This window comes from Mobula birostris, chromosome 3 (assembly GCF_030028105.1).
Source record: "Mobula birostris isolate sMobBir1 chromosome 3, sMobBir1.hap1, whole genome shotgun sequence".
In the NCBI taxonomy this organism is placed as follows: domain Eukaryota; kingdom Metazoa; phylum Chordata; class Chondrichthyes; order Myliobatiformes; family Myliobatidae; genus Mobula; species Mobula birostris.
Window position 1 is genome coordinate 35,981,458 of NC_092372.1, and position 21,378 is coordinate 36,002,835.

The 21,378-nt window shown below is 40.0% G+C and overlaps 1 protein-coding gene across 3 annotated transcripts in view; it reads left to right on the top strand.

Moving 5' to 3' along the window:
• The window catches only part of LOC140194974 (protein unc-13 homolog B-like), a 520,982-nt gene that overhangs the window by 296,210 nt on the left and 203,394 nt on the right, over nt 1-21,378 (top strand). For all 3 annotated transcript variants that reach the window (XM_072252479.1, XM_072252480.1, XM_072252481.1), the window contains exon 9: nt 2,536-2,853. In XM_072252479.1, coding sequence (XP_072108580.1) covers nt 2,536-2,853 — 318 coding nt within the window. The remainder of the gene's footprint in view (nt 1-2,535; nt 2,854-21,378) is intronic.

Here is a 21,378-nt window from a genome sequence, read left to right on the forward strand (position 1 = left end):
CGCAGCTGACGCTATTTAAAAACGGTTTGCTCTAAGTATGGTGTAGTGTCTAACGGCCACAGAGGTGCAAGCAACTGATGCCCTTTAAACACTATTTGACAAATACCTCCTGTCCCAATTAAGTAGCATAGTGTCCTAAATAAACAAAGAGAATCCTGGCTCTTTAGTTGATTTTTTTTTGTTCCACAAGAGTTATCCTAAATTAGTGGCTGTCCCAATTAACCGATGGCCCAATTAACCAGAATCCACTGTATATATAAAAAATACTTTATTTACTTTAAAGCTTTTGCTGATATCCTGAAATGACTGTGAAAAATTCCAGATGAATATCAACTTTTATATAAAGCTGTTGTTTATGCAAGTGTACTAGTCAAGATTGATTTAAAGTCACCATTTTACTTGACATTTTGTGGTCAAGCTTCTGTTGCAAAATCTTGTGATTTGTATAACTATCTATGTATCTTGCATTGCATTTTCAATTTTACCCACAATCTCACAAATGTATTTCCATTTGAATTTGAACTTATTTTTATCTCTAAAGTTTACGATTATAGCTGGTATTTAGCAAAACCAGATATCCTGTCATAAAACTAATGCAGGAAGTCTCTCTTTTTAACACACTGGCAAATAAATGTGTTTTATCGCCTTTCAAGACAAATACCTTCCGGCTTCTTAATCTACCTAAAAGCAAAGGAAAATATTTGGAAATTTTAGCTATAATTTCATGACTGAAATGTCAGGTATTATCTGTGGACTATCAAGCTGCAGCAATTCTCCAGTGACATCTGGGAGCTCAATAAGTTAGAGGCGAAGAATTGCAATTGAACATGTTTGATAAATATAATAGGCATACATAAATTGCTCATAAAATTTACTTTTTAATGAGCTCAACATGACTTTAGCACAAAAAAAATCTTATAATTGCACATGATAGTCAAATGAACTAAATTGCTTTGGGACTTGTGAAAGTCTGAAATATAATGGATTGCAAAATCGGGATAGTCCATTCACTTCCTATGAACATTTTGAATACCTGAGCTCTTACGATTAATATTTGTAGAATACCTATTACAGGTCCTCCCAGATCATGAGCACCTGACTTTTCTGCAGCCCATACATTTGGATGTGCATTTAGGAGTCAGTTGGATTGGTTTTGCCCACTGTTGTGGGGATGCAACCATCTATGAATTGTCATGAAAAGCTTATAGAAACGGCAGCCTGCCACACCCTGGGGTGACCTGTAATCATTTCTTAACATAGTAATAAGTCCTCAATGCCATTTATTTTCAGTTAGAGATCATGATTTTATTTATAATTTCACACAACTAAAAGATTTAGAAAAAAACATGATTTTATATGTCGTATCTTAACTGTGCAGGGTCTTAGTTTTAGTTTAGTTTGCTTACCGTGAAGGTGAATATGCGAGAGCTTTGTCTTTCGTGTGCTATGTGTAGTTTTACCTGCTGCTTCTGGTACCATGTGTTGTCATTGTTCTTTGGTATGTGTTGTTTTGTATTCAGTAAAATGTACTTCCCAAAGAAACTGTAACACAAGAGCTTGTATATTAAAATTCAAGAATATGCAAAACAGATAGCATGATTTAATGATATATAAAGATTAACATAACTGAAGGTATCAGAGATAAACATAGAAGATGCTGGAAATAATCAACAGGTCAGTTAGTATCTGTTGGCAGAGAAATAGAGTTGATGTTTCAGAGCCACAGCCTTTCTGCTGAGCTGAGAAAATTTATAAGATACATTTCCTACATTTGTAGGAAGATAAAAGGAGACAGAGTGGAGCCCAAGAGAATGCACACAAAATGCTGGAGGAACTCAGCAGGGCAGGCAGCATCTATGGAAAAAAGTACAGTCGATGTTTTGGGCCGAGTCGCGTTGGCAGGACAGCTAGCTTTACTAGAGAATATGTAAATAGAAGGATGCACATTTGGCCAGTAAATTGAAAGATATTTGCCCAGATTTTCCTGTCAGTGGTGAAGGGTTATCACCGGTCTCTGCTAATTCTTTCACAAAGGTTATAGTCTTATAGATTTCTGCTTTTCAATTCAGTTTGCAATTAGGTGCAAGTTGTAGGGATGTAAGTCTCCACTTATAAGTTGCAGGTCTCCAGAAGCAATGATTGTCAAACTAAAAGAAACACAGCGACATAAGTATGTTATTAAGGCTGAAACTAAAACATAAGTGTGAGTGAATGAAATAAAAATAATTTGTATGATTTTATAAAACATTTGAATTTGCTATTGTTATTTTCAGGGAACATCAATTTACATATGAAAAATATAGCCCTTCACAGTTAAGAATAATATTTAGTGTGTTTATCTTTACAATTTTGTCAGGAGGAAAATCGTTTCTCATAAATCAAAAAACTTTGACCTTGGTTATAGTTTGTATAACGCTATTCCAAATAACACAATTGTTAAGAATCACATTCATGCTATCTGTTATGCCATGTACATGTATACCTTTTTACAATTATTCTGAGTTAGCTGCTGAACTTCTTGTTTATGCTGTATAGTCCTACAGGAAGTAGCAGATATGGCTCATCAGGAAACCTCAGCCAAGGCAGTTCTCAACTTAGTGAACTTGATCATGATAATGAAAACGTCCATGAGTCGGCAATGGATGACAAGCGAGATCAAGAGTCATATCACTCTCATCACAGTTCAGGTACACAGGAATGGTATAATGAAGCTGATAAACAGCCAGGGCATTCGAATGAAAACAAGATCAATGGATGTCATGAAAATTCCAGAAAAGTGACTGAAGCTGTACTCGATACTCCCCTCTCTAACATCTCGCCCCAGCTGGATATGATTGCAAAACCACATGATAGGTGAGTACTGCAGTTTTCTGTAAGTATATTTTGTTCATTTTAGTTTAACTATGACTAGTGTGAATTTTTCCTTAAGTAAAATTTCAAAAAAAGCACTAATCTTGTAATTTGCTTCCTACTTTTCCTCATAACTTAGAAAATATTTCTTTACGGTTAGTGAAAGTTACCATAAATATAAAAGGTCATCTTTAACTTTATGTTCCAATCCTATAGCAATAAGCATAATCTTGTCATATGCCTTCCTAATAACTTGCTTTATCTGAAAACTAATATTTTTGCACAGAAATTTGATTGCAGAGCAGTTTGTTATTCTATGTAATCCGAATTTGATGTAACCCATAGCAAATTATGTAATGACATTTCTGAATACAATTATTGTTCTTTTTAAAGATTATGTGCTTTCAGATGAAGTCCACACTACCCTATTTCATGTTTTCCCAGAATCATTCATTGTGCAAAGCACATTTGAAACTTACTGCATATAAATTGAAATTTATGTATTCTGAAAATACTTATTATTGCTGTTTGCAACAGTCTGCTGTACTCAACATTTCAACATTATTTCGAGTGCCCTATAGCTTACAATGAGCTTTTTACTGCAGACTGCCCACACACATTCCAGTGTGCTCAACCATACTTAAACTAGCAAAGAATACTCCTTGGAGATTGGAACAGCTGCCCACGGGGAGGAGGACTCTTTCCTCCAGTCTAATGGGGCATTGCTCTCAAGAATACCTCCCCATCCAGGGGGCTTGTCATTATATACGTAAATTTCTAACTTGACAGAGGATATTTGGCAACTAAACCTTTGGTGTATATTTATAGGTGGGGTCTGTGGGTGGGTTATTTGTGTATGTAGCTGAAGCCTTGAGAGATAAGGACTAGAGGATGGAGCTCTGGGTGTGTTGGTGTGTTTGTATACATCCATATGAGCTTTAAAGGAGAATATTTATAATGGTATTGAACAATGTTCCCTCTAATTTGTAATGACTAATGTGTGCAAAAATCTTGTCCTGTGCTATTTTTTGCCCAGTGACAACAACATGTGTACACTGAATTTTTAAGTGGAAGTTATCCTGAAGCTATTGTAAGTATAATAAGCCTTTCCTCTTTAAATGAACTAGCAGTTCTTTTCTGCTTAAAGCCCTTTGCTTCTTTGGAATTTGACTTTCCCAAACTATATCACGTTTAAATTTAGAAAAATCAGAAGTGACATTTTTGATCCTTCGGTTAAATTTGAAGAGACTTGGAAACCATTTATTCAACATTTTCGTATGATGTAATTTGACCTTTCCAAATCCTTATTAACTTAAAATATATGAATAGAGGAGCGGAGTTGACGGCATTATTGAACGTATTCGATTTAAGATATTGGTCTAGCCTTGTTTAGTTCCGTTTTATTTTTTTGGGGGGGTTTTACTTTGTTTTTTTTTCTTTTTATTTCTTTTTTCTCTATGATTAACTATATTAAGGGTTTGGAAGTCTATTACACCTGTATTATTTGAAGTCTTTTTTGTACATGTTTATCAACAATAAGATTATTCAGATCTCTCTGTATCAATATTGTTACTCTGTTTATAATTTTGGAAAACTAATAAAAAGATTTAAAAAGAAAGAAAGAAAGGAATTCAACATAGTGAATCAATAATTTCTTCAATAAAAAGAGTATAAATAAGCCAGTTCTAAAATTTGCAGACAAATCATCACAACTTCTCGTTGTCAACAGTATTGCATCAGAAACTGGAAAAGGAAATATGATTGTGTATGATTGTAAAATATACTAATATGCCAACGAGGGGAGAGGGTGACAACCTTTTGTGCGCTGTAGCAAAAGATGTGTGTGCACACGCACTGGCACACCTTAGAGGGAACATTGGTGGCGGAATCACCTTCATACATCTATTGATGCCTTGTTATCATTGCCCAATGTACATGAGTTCACATTCCTTATGTTGATCTCATCCAGCACTTCACTGTCACTCTTACTCAAAGAAACTTGACACCCAATATCCAGCTTTGCTGCATGGTAAAGTTATGGCAGTTAAGATACATAAGAGTGCTATTGTATTTTGATTTAACCTGTTGTTGTGGGTGCAGACAATTCAAATGGTTTGTAGTTTTGTGACCTTTTTTTACAGGGCCTGATTTGGTGCTAATGCTACATGCAGCAATATTTTAGCATTACCTGAAATCCAGTTCTAGGCACTTTTGACTCATGTATGAAGATGGATACATTGTACATCTTTAAAAGCAGTGTTTAATAATTGTCGACCATTTAAAAATATGTACCTTTATTTGCCATCTACCTACTGAAGTGAAAAACTTTTCATTGCCCACGTAATACTCCATCTGCCAAATTATTACCGCTGCCCCAAAGCTTCTCATGCAGACTCTGTGCATCCTCCTGACAAACTTCTTTCCTTCCCAGTTTTGTATAGACTGCAGTTGGTCCTCTCAACTATGCTACTGGTGTGGAGAGTAAACAGATGGAGCTTAATCCCAAACTTCTTGAAGTCCCATTAAATGCAGGCTGACAATTTTAAAAAAATGTCTAATTTCTGATGCAGTCCTGATGTGAGATCTCAGTCTGAAACACTGACAATTCTTTTTCCTTTATAGCCTCTGCTTGACTTCCTTAAGTTTCTCTAACAGTTTTTCTGTTGCTTGATTCCAGTATTCCTACTTGCTCATTAACAAATCTGCTTTCTCCATGAGTGCTTTAGCTGTATAACCAAGTCAAAGAATTCAGAAAGTGTGAAATGCAGAGTAGGGAACCCTTTTACAAAATGGAAATCTCGGTAAATATGTGGAAAGTTAAGATCACTTCCTATCACAACGTTCTATTTCTTGCAACTGTTCACGATCTCCCTACAAATTTGCTCCTCTAAATACTGCTGACAACTTTTTGAGTATTTCAGTTAAGGGTCACCTTTGAAAATTTGATCGAGGTCAGGGACGAAGTCCCTCATTCAGGGGCACTTATTAAATTTAGAAGGATGTTGTCAGAATTTGAGGTTTAGATTATGAGAACACTCAGTCCTCTTTTATTGTCATTTAGAAATGCATACATGCATTAAGAAATGATACAATGTTTCTCTGGCGTGATATCGCAGAAAACAAGACAGACCAAAGACTAATACTACAAAACCACATAATTATAACATATAGTTACAGCAGTGCAAAGCAATACCATAATTTGATGAAGACCAGTCCATAGGCACAGTAAAAAAAAATAGTCTCAAAGTCCCCGAGTCCCCGATAGCGGCGGCAAAAGAGAGAAACTCCCTGCCATAAACCTCTAGGCACCATCAACTTGCCGATACCTTGGAAGCAGCTGAACACAGCCGACACTGAGTCCATCCGTCCGAAAACTTCGAGCTTCCAAGCAACCTCTCCGATACAGCCTCCTGAGCGCCATCCTCTGCCGAGCGCCTTCGACCTGTCCTCGACCGCTGAAACACGCAAAGCCGAGGATTTTGAGGCCTTCAACTCCAGGGATTCCGGTTACCACACAGTAGCAGCGGTAGCAAAGCAGACATTTCAGAAGGATCTTAGTTATAGGGAAAGGATAAATAGGTTAGGACTTTATTTCCTGGTGTGTAGGAGAATGAGGAGAGATTTAATAGAGGTATACAAAATTTCCACTGAGGTTCAGTGAGACTAGAGGGGAACCTGAGAGGGAACTTCTTCACTCAGAGGGTAGGGCGAGTGTGGAATGAACGACTAGCAGAAGCGGTAGATGTGGGTTCGATTTCAATACTTAAGAGAAGTTCGGATAAGTACATGGATGGAAGGAAGGGGTATGGAGGGCTATAGTCCAGGTGCAGGTTGATGGGACGAGGCAGAGTAAAATGATAGCACAGACTAGATGGGCCAAAGGGCCTGTTTCTGTGCTGTAGTGCTCTATGATTCTATGACAGAATGTGATATCTGGTCACTGAGTAGAACATGGTTAACTGCTCAAGTTGTATGGAACAAATTAAAATAGTCTGCTTGTCAGTTGGTTCAATTACGTTTTATGTGACATTGTCTAGATATCTGTGCAGATGTGATTTGTGCTTGCTGACATGAAAAGTAAAGTCTTCCATCAATTATTAGTTTACCTTTTGCTCTTTGTTCATGTTATTTCTTAGTAATCCTTGTAATTTAGTAGCTGGCATGGCCTGTATGTGTTTGTCCTAGCTGCCTTTTTATTTTTCTTCTCTCCACTCACACTTACGGAACAAATCCTAAACACTGGCCTAAGGAACTTAAGAACATTAGGCCGTAAGACGTAGGAGCAGAATTAAGCCATTCAGCCCATGGAGTCTACTGTGCCATTCCATCATGGCTGATCCCAGATCCCACTCAACCCCATACACCTGCCTTCTCACCATATCCTTTGATGCCCTGACTGATCAGGAAGTGTTCAATTTTCGCATTAGGTATACCCACGGACCTGGCCTCCTTGGCATTCTGTGTGGCAGAGCATTCCACAGATTCACTACTCTCTGGCTAAAAAAGAATCCTCATTACCTCTATTCTAAAAGGTTGCCTGTCAATCTTGAGGCTGTGCCCTCTAGTTCTGGATGTCCCCACCATAGGAAACATCCTCTCTATATCCACCCTCTCTGGTCCTTTCAACACTTGCTAGGTTTCAATAAGATCCCCATGTATTCTTCTAAATTCCCGTGAGTACAGGGCCAAAGCTGCCAGACGCTGCTCATATTTTAACCCCTTCATTCCTGGAATCATCCTCGTGAATCTCCCCTGGACTTTCTCCAATGACAACACATACTTTCTGAGATATGGGGCCCAAAACTGTTGACAATACTCCAAGTGCGGCCTGACTAGTGTCTAATAAAGCAGTGGACCCCAACCTCCGGGCCGCGGATCGATACCGGGCCGCGAAGCATGCAGGGGTGCAGCAGTAGCCGGAGCACACCCAGCACATCTTTAAGAAAAAAGCCAAAATAAACAAGTTAATTAATTAGGTGCTGCCCAGAAGCCAGTCTTCATTAGAGGAACTGAGGTGGAGAGGGTCAATAACATTGAATTCTTCAGCATTAAGGATCGACGTTTCTCTCTCTGAAAAGTGTCAGAGGATCTGTCCTGGGACCAGCTCGTAACTGTCATTACAAAGAAAGCACGCAGCGCCTATACTTTATTAGAAGTTTGTGTAGATTCAACATGTTTGCATTGTATCTCTAAATAAATAGATCCTGACAGCCCTGTCCTTTCAGCCTTTCTGGGCTGGCATTTAAGTTGACCAAACAATGGAACAGCTAAAGGCTCCATTGCCTTGGAAAGAGGAGTGAACATTGCGTAGAGCAAGTGAAATCGGCAATCGCCTCTGACCTGGGCCGACATTTAAGTGCCGGGCGGCACCTAATTAATTAGCTTGTTTATTTCGGCTTTTTTCTTAAAGATTTGCTGGGTGCACTCCAGCTACCACTGCACCCCTGATGCTTTGCAGCCCGGGGGTTGGGGACCACTGTTATAAAAGCTCAGCATTATCTCCTTGCTTTTATATTCTATTCCCCTTGAAATAAATGCCAACGTTGTATTTGCATTCTTTACCACAGATTCGGCCTGTAAATTAACCGGCTTGAGAGTCTTGCACAAGGACTCCCAAGTCCCTCTGCACCTCTGATGTTTGAACCTTCTCCCCATTTAGATCATAGCCTCATTATTGTTCCTTTTACTAAAATGCATTATCATACATTTCCCAACACTGTATTCCATCTGCCACTTTTTTTGCCCATTCTTCCAATTTGTCTAAGTCCTGCTGCAATCACATTGCTTCCTCAGCACTACCTACCCCTCCACCTATCTTTGTTTCATCTGCAAACTTTGCCACAAAGCCATCAATTCCACTATCCAAATCACTGACAAACGATGTGAAAAGTAGTGGTTTCAATACTGACCCCTGAGGAACACCACTAGTCACCGGCAATCAACCAGAAAAGGCCCGTTTTATTCCCACTTGCTGTCTGCTGCCTGTTAGCCATTCCTCTATCCATACCACTGTCTTTCCTGTAACGCCGTAGGATTTTATCTTGTTAAACAGCCTCATGTGTGGCACCTTATCAAATGCCTTCTGAAAATCCAAGTAAATGACACCCACTGCCTCTTCTTTGTTCACCCTGCTTGTTACTTCCTCAAAGCTAATCTGAAGATTTTGAGAGTGGTTTAGGGCTGGGTGATGGAATCTGGGCCTGGAGCGAGGAGCGAGGTGCTGGGCGACATGGTCTAGGCGCGGTGCCCAGGTCCTATAATGAGGTAACTTACTCTGTTTAGACAATTTGAATACTGGCCCAGATTGGAGGCGAGAGCTGATTTCACTCGCTGTCTGCAACGATCACTCCTCTCTCCTGGGCACCGGAGCCTTTTGCCTGTTCTGTTGTTTGGTCAATTTGAATGCCAGCCCAGACAGACTGAAAAGACTAGGTGTTGGTCAGGGTGAGAAGTGATTTTGCTTGTTCTCTACGATGGTTATCTCCATGGTGCTGAAACTATGAAGACTGCCCAGCTGCTGTTCTCTGTGCCCACTAATATAACAAACTGATACTCAGGCTTTAGGCCTACTCTGGGCTGCTCTGGGGTTTGGATCTGAAGATGCAATTTTGGTTCAGAATGCTGTTGATCGCTTCAATTGTTTGCATGATTTGTATGTTTTTCTTTCTCTTGCACATTGAGTGTTGGTCTTTTATTTTAATTTTTTATTCTTGTTTTTCTTTTAATCGGGTTCTTTTGGGTTTCTGTGTTTGTGGCTACCTGTGAGCAAGCAAATCTCAAGGTTGTTTAATTTATACATTAATAGACAATAGGTGCAGGAGTGGGCCATTCAGCCCTTTGAGCCAGCACCGCCATTCACTGTGATCATGGCTGATCATCCACAATCAGTACCCTTTTCCTGCCTTCTCCCCATATCTCTTGACTCTGCTATCTTTAAGAGCTCTATCTAACTCTTTCTTGGAAGAATCCAGAGAATTGGCCTCCACTGCCTTCTGAGGCAGAGCATCCCACAGATCCACAACCCTCTGTGTGAAAAAGTTTTTCCTCAACTCCATTCTAAATGGTCTACCCTTTATTCTTAAGCTGTGGCCTCTGGTTCTGGACTCAGTGTTCAATCCCTTAATAATCTTATATGTTTCAATCAGATCCACTCTCATCCTTCTAAATTCCAGTGTATACAAGCCCAGTCACTCCAATCTTTCAACATATGACAGTCCCGCCATCCCAGAAATTAACATTGTTTGATAATAAATGAATTAATAATTGGAACATATACAATTGAGTATTTCACCTACATCACTACTTAATAACCTGTTTTTAAGCATTCTGCCCTTTGAAATATTTAATTTCCAACAAAGGTCCCTTTGTCACGGCATCTCCATAACTATGTTGTAATTTATGTCACCTCAGTTTTGGGGTAATACCACTTCATCTATGACATTGATCCTTTGGCATACTGGTTAGTAGAGTAATTGGTCATTGTAAATTGCACTGTGATTAGGCTAGTGTTAATTGGGTGGGTTGCCAGGGCGATGTGGCTTGCTGGGCTGGAAGGGTCTGTTCTGCGTTGTACCTCTAAATAAAATAAAATAATAATGATGATTCTACTGTTCTATCGAAATACATGCATCATTCCCTGCTGTAACTAAATGTCTGAGTGCAGTACAAAATGCCATTGTACCTCATTGCATCACCGCAGTCCTATAATATGTTGATTTGATCTTCACTGAGATATTTAACATCTCTCTGCAACTGTGCAGGGTTCCAGACTGCTTTAAATTTATTCAATTGTTTCTGTTCCTAAGAAAGACAAGATCACTAGAGTTAATGATTGTAGGCCAGTTGCTCTGAATTCAGTAGTTATGAAAACTTTTGAACACCTGATGTTGGCCTGATGACCTTCTTCTTGACTTGCTACAGTTTGCTTGAAGAGCAAATTGCTCAGTTGAGGATGCAGGTAACTTCAGCTTTCATTACCTTCTTCAACATTTGGACACTTGGACTCTCCTAACACCTATGTGGGGATCCAGTTTGTGGATTTTATCTCTGCCTTCAACACTATTATTCTGGAGTTGCTCCACAGAAAGCTAACCCAGCCAGCTGAACCCTACGGTATCTGTCAGTGGATTAAGAAACTTTCTGACAGGAAGGAAACAGTATGTAAGGCTGGGCTCCTACTTGTCCAATCCAATGTCTATAAGCACAGGCTCTCCCCACAGCTGTGTTCTTTCATCTTGTTCTCAGTTTATACAAATGACTACCTCCGCAGATAAATATGTAAAATCTTAAAGTTTGTGGATGACACTACTGTAGTTGGTCTCATCTCTAATAATGATATGATTTGCTATCAAAGAGAGGTAGACTGTCTTGTAACATGGTGTGCTCATAACAACTTCAAGCTTAATGCTATCAAGACAGTGCAATTGAGGATTGGCCTTCGCGACAACCTCCTACTTGCCCTGCCCCCCCGCCCCCCCTGGAACAGCGGAAACTAATGGTCAGGCACCTCTATCACCGTTTGATTTGCTCTCACTTCCTTCCTTTCCAAGTCCAGGTTGCAGCGAGTGGCCCAATCAACGGAGAAGATCATTGGTTGTCAGCTACCAACATTAAAAGACCTGTTCATCACCCGCCCTCACAGTCAGTTATACACCAAATTGCCATCACGGAGGCGCTACAAGTCCATCTCCACCAGGACTACACATCATCTCCAAAGCTTGTTTCCTGTAGCTATCCAGTTTCTCACGGAAAGTCACTTAGGTGTAATATCCTAAATGTCCCTGCACAACACCTGTTATATGGTTTTTCCTGCTCTCCGTGTTTTGTTGATAGTTCGTGAGTCTGTTCATATGCTCACATTTATTTAAGTTTCATTACTGATGTTTGGCCATGTGACTGTTTTGCTAATTGTTGATTGCTCATGGCTGTTTGCACTATTGTCTAGTAAATTGTTGGTTGCTGTTGTGTGGTCTGTTATGGTAGTGTCCTGTGTTTTATGCTTGGCACTGAACCACAATCAATTCTGGTATGTTTCTCATACTGACAAGTGATTCTGATTCTGTAAACAATAGGGTTTCCGGAGCATATGGTTTCCCTGCTGAAGCTCTAAAACTTGTCAAATCATAGAGTTATACAACAGGGAGCCCAACTCATTCATGTCAAGCGAGTTACCTTCCTCAGCTGGTCTTATTTTCCTGTACTTAACCCAACCTTTCTTACAGATAAACCTGTCCAAATGTTGTTCGATTATTCAAGAAGGGAAATAGAAATAATCTGGAAACTATGGGCTGGCATCACCCTTGTGAATCTTGCCTGCACTTTCTTTAGCTATTCATATCCTTTCTCTAGTATGGTAATCAGAGCTGCACACTATATTCTGTTTATGATTCTACCAATGTCTCTATAGCTGTAACGTGGCATCTCAGCTCTTGTACTCAGTGCCTTACCTGATGAAGGCAGGTATGCCATGTGTTCTTCACCACTTTCAAAGGGTCAAAGGTCAAGTTTAATGTCAGAGAAATATATACAATATACATCCTGAAATGCTTTTTCTTCGCAAAACATACACGAAAACAGAGAAGTGCCCCAAAGAATGAATGACAGTTAAACTTGAGAACCCCAAAAACCCCAAAGTCCCCCACCCCCCAGCTCCCCCCTCCGGCACGTAAGCGACAGCCAACTCTATTGCTACTTTCAGGGAACTATGTTCTTGGTAATCCTAAGATCTGTTTGTTCTACAACACTTCCTAGGGCCCTGTCATTAACTGTGTATGTCCCAGCCTGGTTGAACTTCTAACACAAGACCATAAAAACATCAGATATAAGAGCAGAATTAGGCCACTTTGGCCCATCAAGTCTGCTCCTCCATTTCATCATGGCTGATCCAATTTTCCTCAGCACCAATCTCCTGTCTTCTCCCCGTATCCTTTCATGCACTGACCAATCAAGAATCTATCAACCTTTGCCTTAAATATATGTAAAGATTTGGCCCCCACAGCTGCCTTGGCAAAGAATTCCACAGATTCAGCACTCTCTGGCTAAAAAAGAAATCCTCCTCATCTCCATTCTAAAAGGATGCCACTCTATTCTGGTCTTAGACTCTCCCACCATAGGAAACATCCTCGCCACATCCATTCTATCAAGGCCTTTCACCATTTGATAGGTTTCAATGAGGTCACCCCTCATTCTTCTGAATTCAAGTGAATTCAGGCTCAGAGCTATAAGACACTCTTCATATGACAAGCTATTCAATCCTTGAATCATTTTCATGAGCCTCCTTTGAATCCTCTCCACTTTCAGCACATCTTTTCTTAGGTAAACGGCTCACAGTACTCTAAGTTAGGCTTCACAAGTAAGTCTCAACACTACATCATTGCTTTTGTATTCTAGTCCTCATGAAATGAATGCTAACATCACAATTACCTTCCTCACCACAGTCTCAACCTGCAAATTAACCTTTAGGGAATCCTGCACAAGGATTGCCAAATCCTTATGTGCCTCAGTTTTCGTATTTTCTCTGCATTTAGTAAATCGTCAACCTTTCATTTCTTCTATCGAAGTGCATGATCATACATTTTCTGACACCATTAGGAGAATGGGCAAAGTAATCTGTCTGAGTCCTTTTGTAGCCTTTCTACTTCTTCAAACTACCTGCCCCTCCAGCTTCAAATCATCTACAAACTTTGCAACAAAGCCATCAATTCCATCATCCAAATCTTTGATATATAACATAAAAAGAATTGGTCCCAACACAGAACCCCGTGGAACACCACTGGTCACAGACAGCCATCCAGAAATGGCTCCTTTTGTTCCCACTCTTTGCCTCCTGCCAATCAGCCACTACTTTAGCCATGCTCAAATCTTGCTGTAATACCATGGGCTCATAGCTTATTAAGCAGCCTCATGTGTGGCGCCTTGTCAAAGGCCTTATGAAAATCCAAGTACACAACATCTACTGATTCTCTTTTGTCTATTCTGTTTGTTATTTCTTCAAAGAATTCCAACAGATTTTTTAAGTAAGATTTTCCCTCGAGGAAACCATACCTATTTTATCATATACCTCCAAGTACCCTGAGACCTCATTGTTAATAATCAACAGCAACATATTCCTAACCGCTGAGGTCAGACTAACTGGCCTATAATTTCCTTTCTTCTGCCTCTCTCCCTTCTTGAATTTTCCAGTCTTCCGGAACCATTCCAAAATCTCATGGTTTTTGCAAGATCATTGCTAACGCGTCTGTGATCTCTTCAGCCACCTCTTTCTGAACCCTGGACGTACACCACCTGTTCTAGTTAACTTATCTACCTTCAGACCTCTCTGTTTCCAAAGAACCTTCTTTCTAGTAATGGTAACGTCACACACTTCATGACCCCTGACACCTTGAACATCCACCATACTGCTAGTGTCTACCACAGCAAAGACTGATGCAAAATATTTATTCAGTTTGTCCGCCACTTCATTGTGCTTCATTACTACCTCGCATTGTTTTCCAGCGGTCTGATATCTCTCGCCTCTCTTTTACACTTTATGTATCTGAAGAAACTTTTGGTACCCTCTTTAATATTATTGGCTAGCTTACTTTTGTATTCCATCTTTACCTCAATTACTTTTTTAATTGCCTTCTTGTGTTTTTTAAAAGCTTCCCAATCCTCTAATTTTGCACTAATTTTTGCTCTATTATCTGCCCTCTGTTTGGCTTTTATGTTGGCTTTGACTTTTCTTGTTAGCCACGGTTCTGTCATCTTTCCTTTAGAATACTTCTTCCTCTTTGGATGTATATTTCCTGAACTGCTTCCAGAAATTCCAACTATTGCTGTTTTGCTATCATATCTGCCATATTCTTTTCCAATCAATTCTAGCCAATTCCTCAGTTCCCTTTGCTCCACTGTAATACTGATACATCTGACTTTAACTTCTCCATTTCAAATTTCAGGGTGAATTTGATTATATGATGATCACTTTTCCCTCAGGGTTCTTTTACCTTAAGCTCTCTAATCAATTCTGGATCATTGCACAACACCTAATCCAGAATAGCAGATTCCCTCATCGGCTCAACCACAAACTGCTCTAAAGTACCATCTCTTGGACAATCCAGAAATTTCCCCTCCTGGAATCCAGCACCAGCCTAATTTTCCCAACTACTTGCACACTGATGTCCCCTGTTATATTTGTAACACTACTTTTTGGCATGCATTTTCTATCTCCCATTATAATTTGTAGGCCACATCCTTACTACTGTTTGGGGTTCTGTAGACAACTTCCATCAGGGCCTTTTTACCTTACCCTTACCCTTAACTCTATCTAGAATAATTCAACACCTTCTGACCCTATGTCATCTCCTTCTGATGATTTGATTTCATGTTTTACCAAGGGCAATGCCACTTCCTCTGCCTTTCTGTCTGTCCTTTCAATACAGTGTGTATTGTTGAACATTAAGCTCCCAGCTATAAACTTCTTTCAGCCATGATTCTGTAATGCCTACAACATCATACCTGCCAATCTTACTGTGCTACAAGTTCATCTGCCTTATTCTGTATCCTGCGCACCTAGAAAAAAATTGCTTCATAAAATCCACTAAGGGAACTAAATTAGCTCTATAAAGGTCTCCATAATTTTTAGTGATGATAATACCTAAATATTTAAAAGAATCCGTAACTTTTAAAAGAATGTCATCATATATAGAAGCAGAATCATTTAACGGAAATAATTCACTTTTATGCAGGTTTAATTTATATCCTGAAAACAATCCAAATTCATTTAATAATTTTAATAAATTAGGAATAGATTCTTTGGGATTCGAAACATAAACCAAAAGATCATCTGCATAAAGGGAAATCTTAATAGTCCCATTTATAGAAATTCCTTGAATATCTTTAGCTTCACGAAGTGAAATAGCCAAAGGTTCCAACATCAAATTAAGTAACAAAGGGCTTAACAGGCATCCTTGTCTTGTACCCCGCGAAAGTTGGAAAAAGGGGGATCTACAGTTATTAGTAATAACAGTGGCAATAGGGTTTTTATATATCAATCTAATCCATTTATTAAAATTAGTACCAAAGCTAAATTTCTCTAAAACTTTAAATAGATATTTCCATTCAACTCTATCAAATGCCTTTTCAGCGTCTAGAGAAACAACACACTGGGGAGTCTTAGAGAGGAATGTGTATATAATATTTAACAATCTCCGAGTGTTTGAAGAAGAATAACGGCAAAGGAGAGATTGTCTAAAATATTTCCTAATGTAAATAGTCAGTATTTATTTGACAAAGGAGAGTTGTCTAAAATATTTCCTAATGTGTATAGTCAGTGTGATAGATGTAAAACTGAGATAGCTACATTGACACATATGTTTTGGTCATGCTCTGTATTGAAACAGTTTTGGAAATCTATTTTTTCTACAATTTCTAAAGCTTTAAAAATCAATTTACAGCCTAATAAATTGACAGTTTTGTTTGGTATAATTCCTCAATATATTCACGGTATTTCTATATCAGACCAACACGTAATTGCATTTGTCACATTATTGGCTAGAAGGGCTATTTTATTGAAATGGAAAGATGCCTCTGCTCCCACTTTGATACACTGGTTCTCTCAGGTGATGTTATGTCTTAGTTTGGAAAAAATTAGTAGAACTTTTGATCCTCGATTTGACTTCGAGAAAAGGTGGGGCTCTTTTGCCCGTTATTATCATTTGATTTGAGTTAATAAAGATGGTTCTTTTCTGATGCTTGGCTATATGGATTTGGTTGGTGGATTGATATCTTTCTTTTATGGAAGCTTGTATGGCGTATAGCTCTGGGTCTGTATCCTGTGCACACTCAAATACAATACCTTCAGTCCTGTATGCACCCTTTTCGATTGTATCCACTTTTTACGTTGTGACTTGTCTTGTTGACTGCATTTCCGCTCCAGCAACAGTCTCTCCTGACTACCCATTGCCCCTGTTTGTAAATGAGCTACCTCATCTTCAGCACTATTAACCACCTTTCCTCCGATACTTCTTGCATTGAAATATATGCAGCTCAGGATCCTGCTCAACCTTTTGATTCCTAACTTTGTCTGAGGTCTTGCCAATATCTACCTCCACAACCTCCCCATTAGCTGTTCTGGCACTCTTGTTCCCACCCCCCCTGCAACTCTAGGTTAATCCCCACCGTACAGCATTAACATAGCTTCCTGCCAGACCATTAGTCCCCCTTCAGTTCATGTACAAACCATCCGTTCTGTACAGGTCTCACCGTCCTTGGAAGAGAATCCATGGTCCAAAAATCTTATGCCCTCCCTCCTACAACTCCTTAGTCACTTACTAAACTGTATAATCTTCCTAGTTCTGGCCTCACTAGCACGTGGCATGTGTAGCAATCCCGAGATCACCACCCTGGAGGTTGTACAGTACCCTTTAACTCAGTACCTAACTCCCTGAATTCCCTATGCAGAACTTTGTCACTCATCCTACCCTTGTCATTGATACCTACATGGACCATGACTTCTGGCTGTTTACCCTCTCACTTAAGAATGCTAACGATTCGATATCCCAGACCCCGGCATCTGGGAGGTAACGTACCATCCTTGAATCTCATTCTCATCCACAGAGCCTCCTGTCTGTTCCCCTAAGTAATGAGCCCTATATCAAAATAGTATGCCTGTTATCCCCCCCACCCCCTTACCTTCTGAGTCACAGAGGCAAATTCAGTGCCAGAGACTCGACCATGGTGACTTTCCTCTGTTAGATCATCCCCCACCCCCCACCCTTGACAGTATCCAAAGTGATATACCTGTTGTTCAGAGGGATGGCCACAGGGATACTCTGCGCTGGCTGTTTAACCTCTTTCCCCTTCCTGACTCACTTATTCTCCTGTGTCCTGCCCCTCTCTATATGTTCTATCTTTCACCTCCTCAGCCTACTGAATGATTCGGAGTTCATCCAGTTCCAGGTCCAACTCCTCAACGAGGATTGTTAGAAGCTGCAGCAGAATGCACTTCTTGTAGTTGTAGTCTCCCTGCTTTCTCATATCTCACAAGAGGAGCATTCCACTATCCTGCCTAACATCTCTGCTGTCCTTGCTGAGCAGATATAAAGAAGGGAAGGAAAAAAAAACTTAATCTAGAGTTTATCTTTCCTTTGCTTTCTCTGACTGAAGCCTCTCCTTGTGGATGCCTCGAAGAGCTAAAGCCTCGAGATTACCTCTCTGACTCTGTCCAGACGACAGCCACTGTGCTTGCCATTACATTTCTATAATTTGTTCACTGATCAATCCCAAATGCGGATTGATCACTGGTCAAAGCTCTTTCGTGCTGTAGAGACCTGCTGCTGCCAGTTATACTTGGGCAGTAGACCTGATTGAAGTCCCCTCTTCAGATGCCTGGATTGGCAGCTGGTCAAAGCTCTTTTTCATGCCACCAATATTGGTATCATTTGCAAACCTGCTAATCATACCATCCACATTCTCATTCAAATAGTTTACATATACAGTATGAAGAACAGCAGGAGATCCAACGCTGATCCCTGTCGCACGTCACTGGTCTCGGGCCTCCAATCTGAAAACCCTCTGATTTATTGAACAAAGCTAATTTTGCATCTAACTGATTAGCTCTTCCTGGATCTCAATGACTCAGCTTTCCATAGCTGTGTAACATACGGGACATTGTTAGAAACATTGTTGAAGTCGAAGTAGGTAGTCTTGTGCCTTGTGTCAAATGGTCTCAGAGATAATGTAATCACTACCATTTCTGAGAAAGAAGACAAACAGTGATAATTACAGAAATGTTTCCCAGTTCTCTGCCACAGAGAAAAAAAATCACCGAGGTCTTTCTTAATCACTTCTTCCTAATGGCTCTTCCCTGAATTGTATTTTGGAGCCTATCCATGAGAGACACAATAGAGATGATAGTTACCACATAATCAATTTCAATGTAACTGCAGGGAGTAGCATTAACCACCATACATAGCCTTTTCAATCATATTACTTGCTCCACCTCCTTCTGTAGTTCATCTGTGATTAACTGGCTTGTCTCAAAGGCACCAAGGTCATTCTTTTCATTCAGCTTGCCTGGTTGCCACACTTCCACAAACATCCCTTTTGCTCTTTCCACCCCACCTCCTTTCTCTAGAACCTGAAATGTTTGTTTGCAATGTTTGCTCTGTCCTGATAGGAGTTCCTTGACCTGAATCATTAATTCCATTTGGCACTCTACAGATGCTGCCTGACCTATTGAATATTTTCAGCATTTTCTAATCCACGCGAGATAACTTGAACAAGGAGATTCAAGAGCCTGCGGGTGCTGGGATCTAGAGCAGCAAACAATCTGCTGGAGGGGTTCAGCTAGTTGGGCAGCATCTGTGGGGTAGGGGTTGTGGGGGTAAAAATGATGTTTAGGGTTGAAACCTTGCATCAGGGACAATAATGTTTTGAAGAAGAGTCATTTCTATAAACTAAAATGTCTAACAGATGCAGATACATGTATAGAATGATGTAAAAAACTGTTTCATAATTTAAAGTATATAAATTTTTATGAGAAATTATTCTAAAATAAAATGGAAATGCACTGATTTCACTTGCTCTAGCTTGTTCCCCAATAATGTCCTGTCCATCATGATGGTGTCCCATTAGACTTGCTGTTCTTATATAAGGATGGATAATGTTTACTTTACTTACTCTCATTCCTTCGATGCTAATACACAAAATTGTCTTCTGTTACCAAGCTGAGTAAGGCTGAGCATCATAATAAAATGTCAGTGTAGCTCTTTGCAATACTGCACTCTAATAATTTAAAAATATATTGACTGATGTTTCTTGTGGGCATACAGTGGTATGCAAAAGTTTGGGCACCCTGGTCAGAATTTCTGTTACTGTGACAAGCTAAGCGAGTAAAGGTTGACCTGATTTCCAAAAGGCATAAAGTTAAAGATGACACATCTCTTTAAATACTTTTTTATTTCCATCTTTTACAGTTCAAAATAACAAAAAAAGGAAAAGGGCCTGAAGCAAAAGTTTGGGCACCCTGCATGGTCAGTATTTAGTAACACCCACTTTGGCAAGTATCATGGCTTGTAAATGCTTTCTGGAGCCAGCTAAAAGTCTTTCAATTCTTGTTTGGGGGATTTTCACTCATTCTTCCTTGCAAAAGCCTTCTAGTTCTGTGAGATTCTTCGACCATCTTGCATGCGCTGCTCTTTTGAGGTCTACCCACAGATTCTCGATGATGTTTAGGTGGGGGGATTGTGAGGACCGTGGCAAAACCTTCAGCTTGCACCTCTTGAGGTAATCCATTGTGGATTTTGAGGTGTGCTTAGGATCATTATCCTGTTGTAGAAGCCATCCTCTTTTCATCTTCAAACAACAGGAATTCTGTAGATGCTGGAAATTCAAGCAACACACATCAAAGTTGCTGATGAACGCAGCAGGCCAGGCAGCATCTCTAGGAAGAGGTACATTCAATGTTTCAGGCCGAGACCCTTCGTCAGGACTAACTGAAGGAAGAGTTAATAAGAGATTTGAAAGTGGAAGGGGGAGGGGCAGATCCAAAATGATAGGAGAAGACAGGAGGGGGAGGGATGGAGCCAAGAGCTGGACAGGTGATTGGCAAAGGGAATATGAGAGGATCATGGGACAGCAGGTCTCTACCTCTTCCTGGAGATGCTGCCTGGCCTGCTGCGTTCACCAGCAACTTTGATGTGTGTTGCTGTTTTCATCTTTGGCTTTTTTTACAGACTGTGTGATGTTTGCTTCCAGAATTTGCTGGTATTTAATTGAATTCATTCTTCCCTCTACCAGTGACATGTTCCCTGTGCCACTGGCTACAACACAAGCCCAAAGCATGATCGATCAACCCCTGTGCTTTACAGTTGGAGAGGTGTTCTTTTCATGAAATTCTGCACCCTTTTTTCTCCAACCATACCTTTGCTCATTGCAGCCAAAAGAGTTCTATTTTAACTTCATCAGTCCACAGGACATGTTTCCAAAATGCATCAGGCTTGTTTAGATGTTCCTTTGCAAACTTCTGACGCTGAATTTTGTGGTGAGGACGCAGGAAAGGTTTTCTTCTGATGACTCTTCCATGAAGGTCATATTTGTGCAGGTGTCACTATACAGTAGAGCAGTGCACCACCACTCCAGAGTCTGCTAAATCTTCCTGAAGGTCTTTTGCAGTCAAATGGGAGTTTTGATTTGCCTTTCTAGCAATCCTACGAGCAGTTCTCTCGGAAAGTTTTCTTAGTTTTCCAGACCTCAACTTGACCTCCATCATTCCTATTAACTGCCATTTCTTAGTTACATTATGAACTGAGGAAACAGCTACCTGAAAATGCTATCTTCTTATAGCTTTCTCCTGCTTTGTGGGCAATATTTATTTTTAATTTTCAGAGGGTTAGGCAGCTGCTTAGAGGAGCCCATTGCTGCTGGTTGTTGGGACGAGGTTTGAGGAGTCAGGGTATTTATAAAGCTTTGAAATTTGCATCACCTGGCCTTTCTTAACGATGATTGTGAACAAGCCATAGCCCTAACAAGCTAATTAAGGTCTGAGACCTT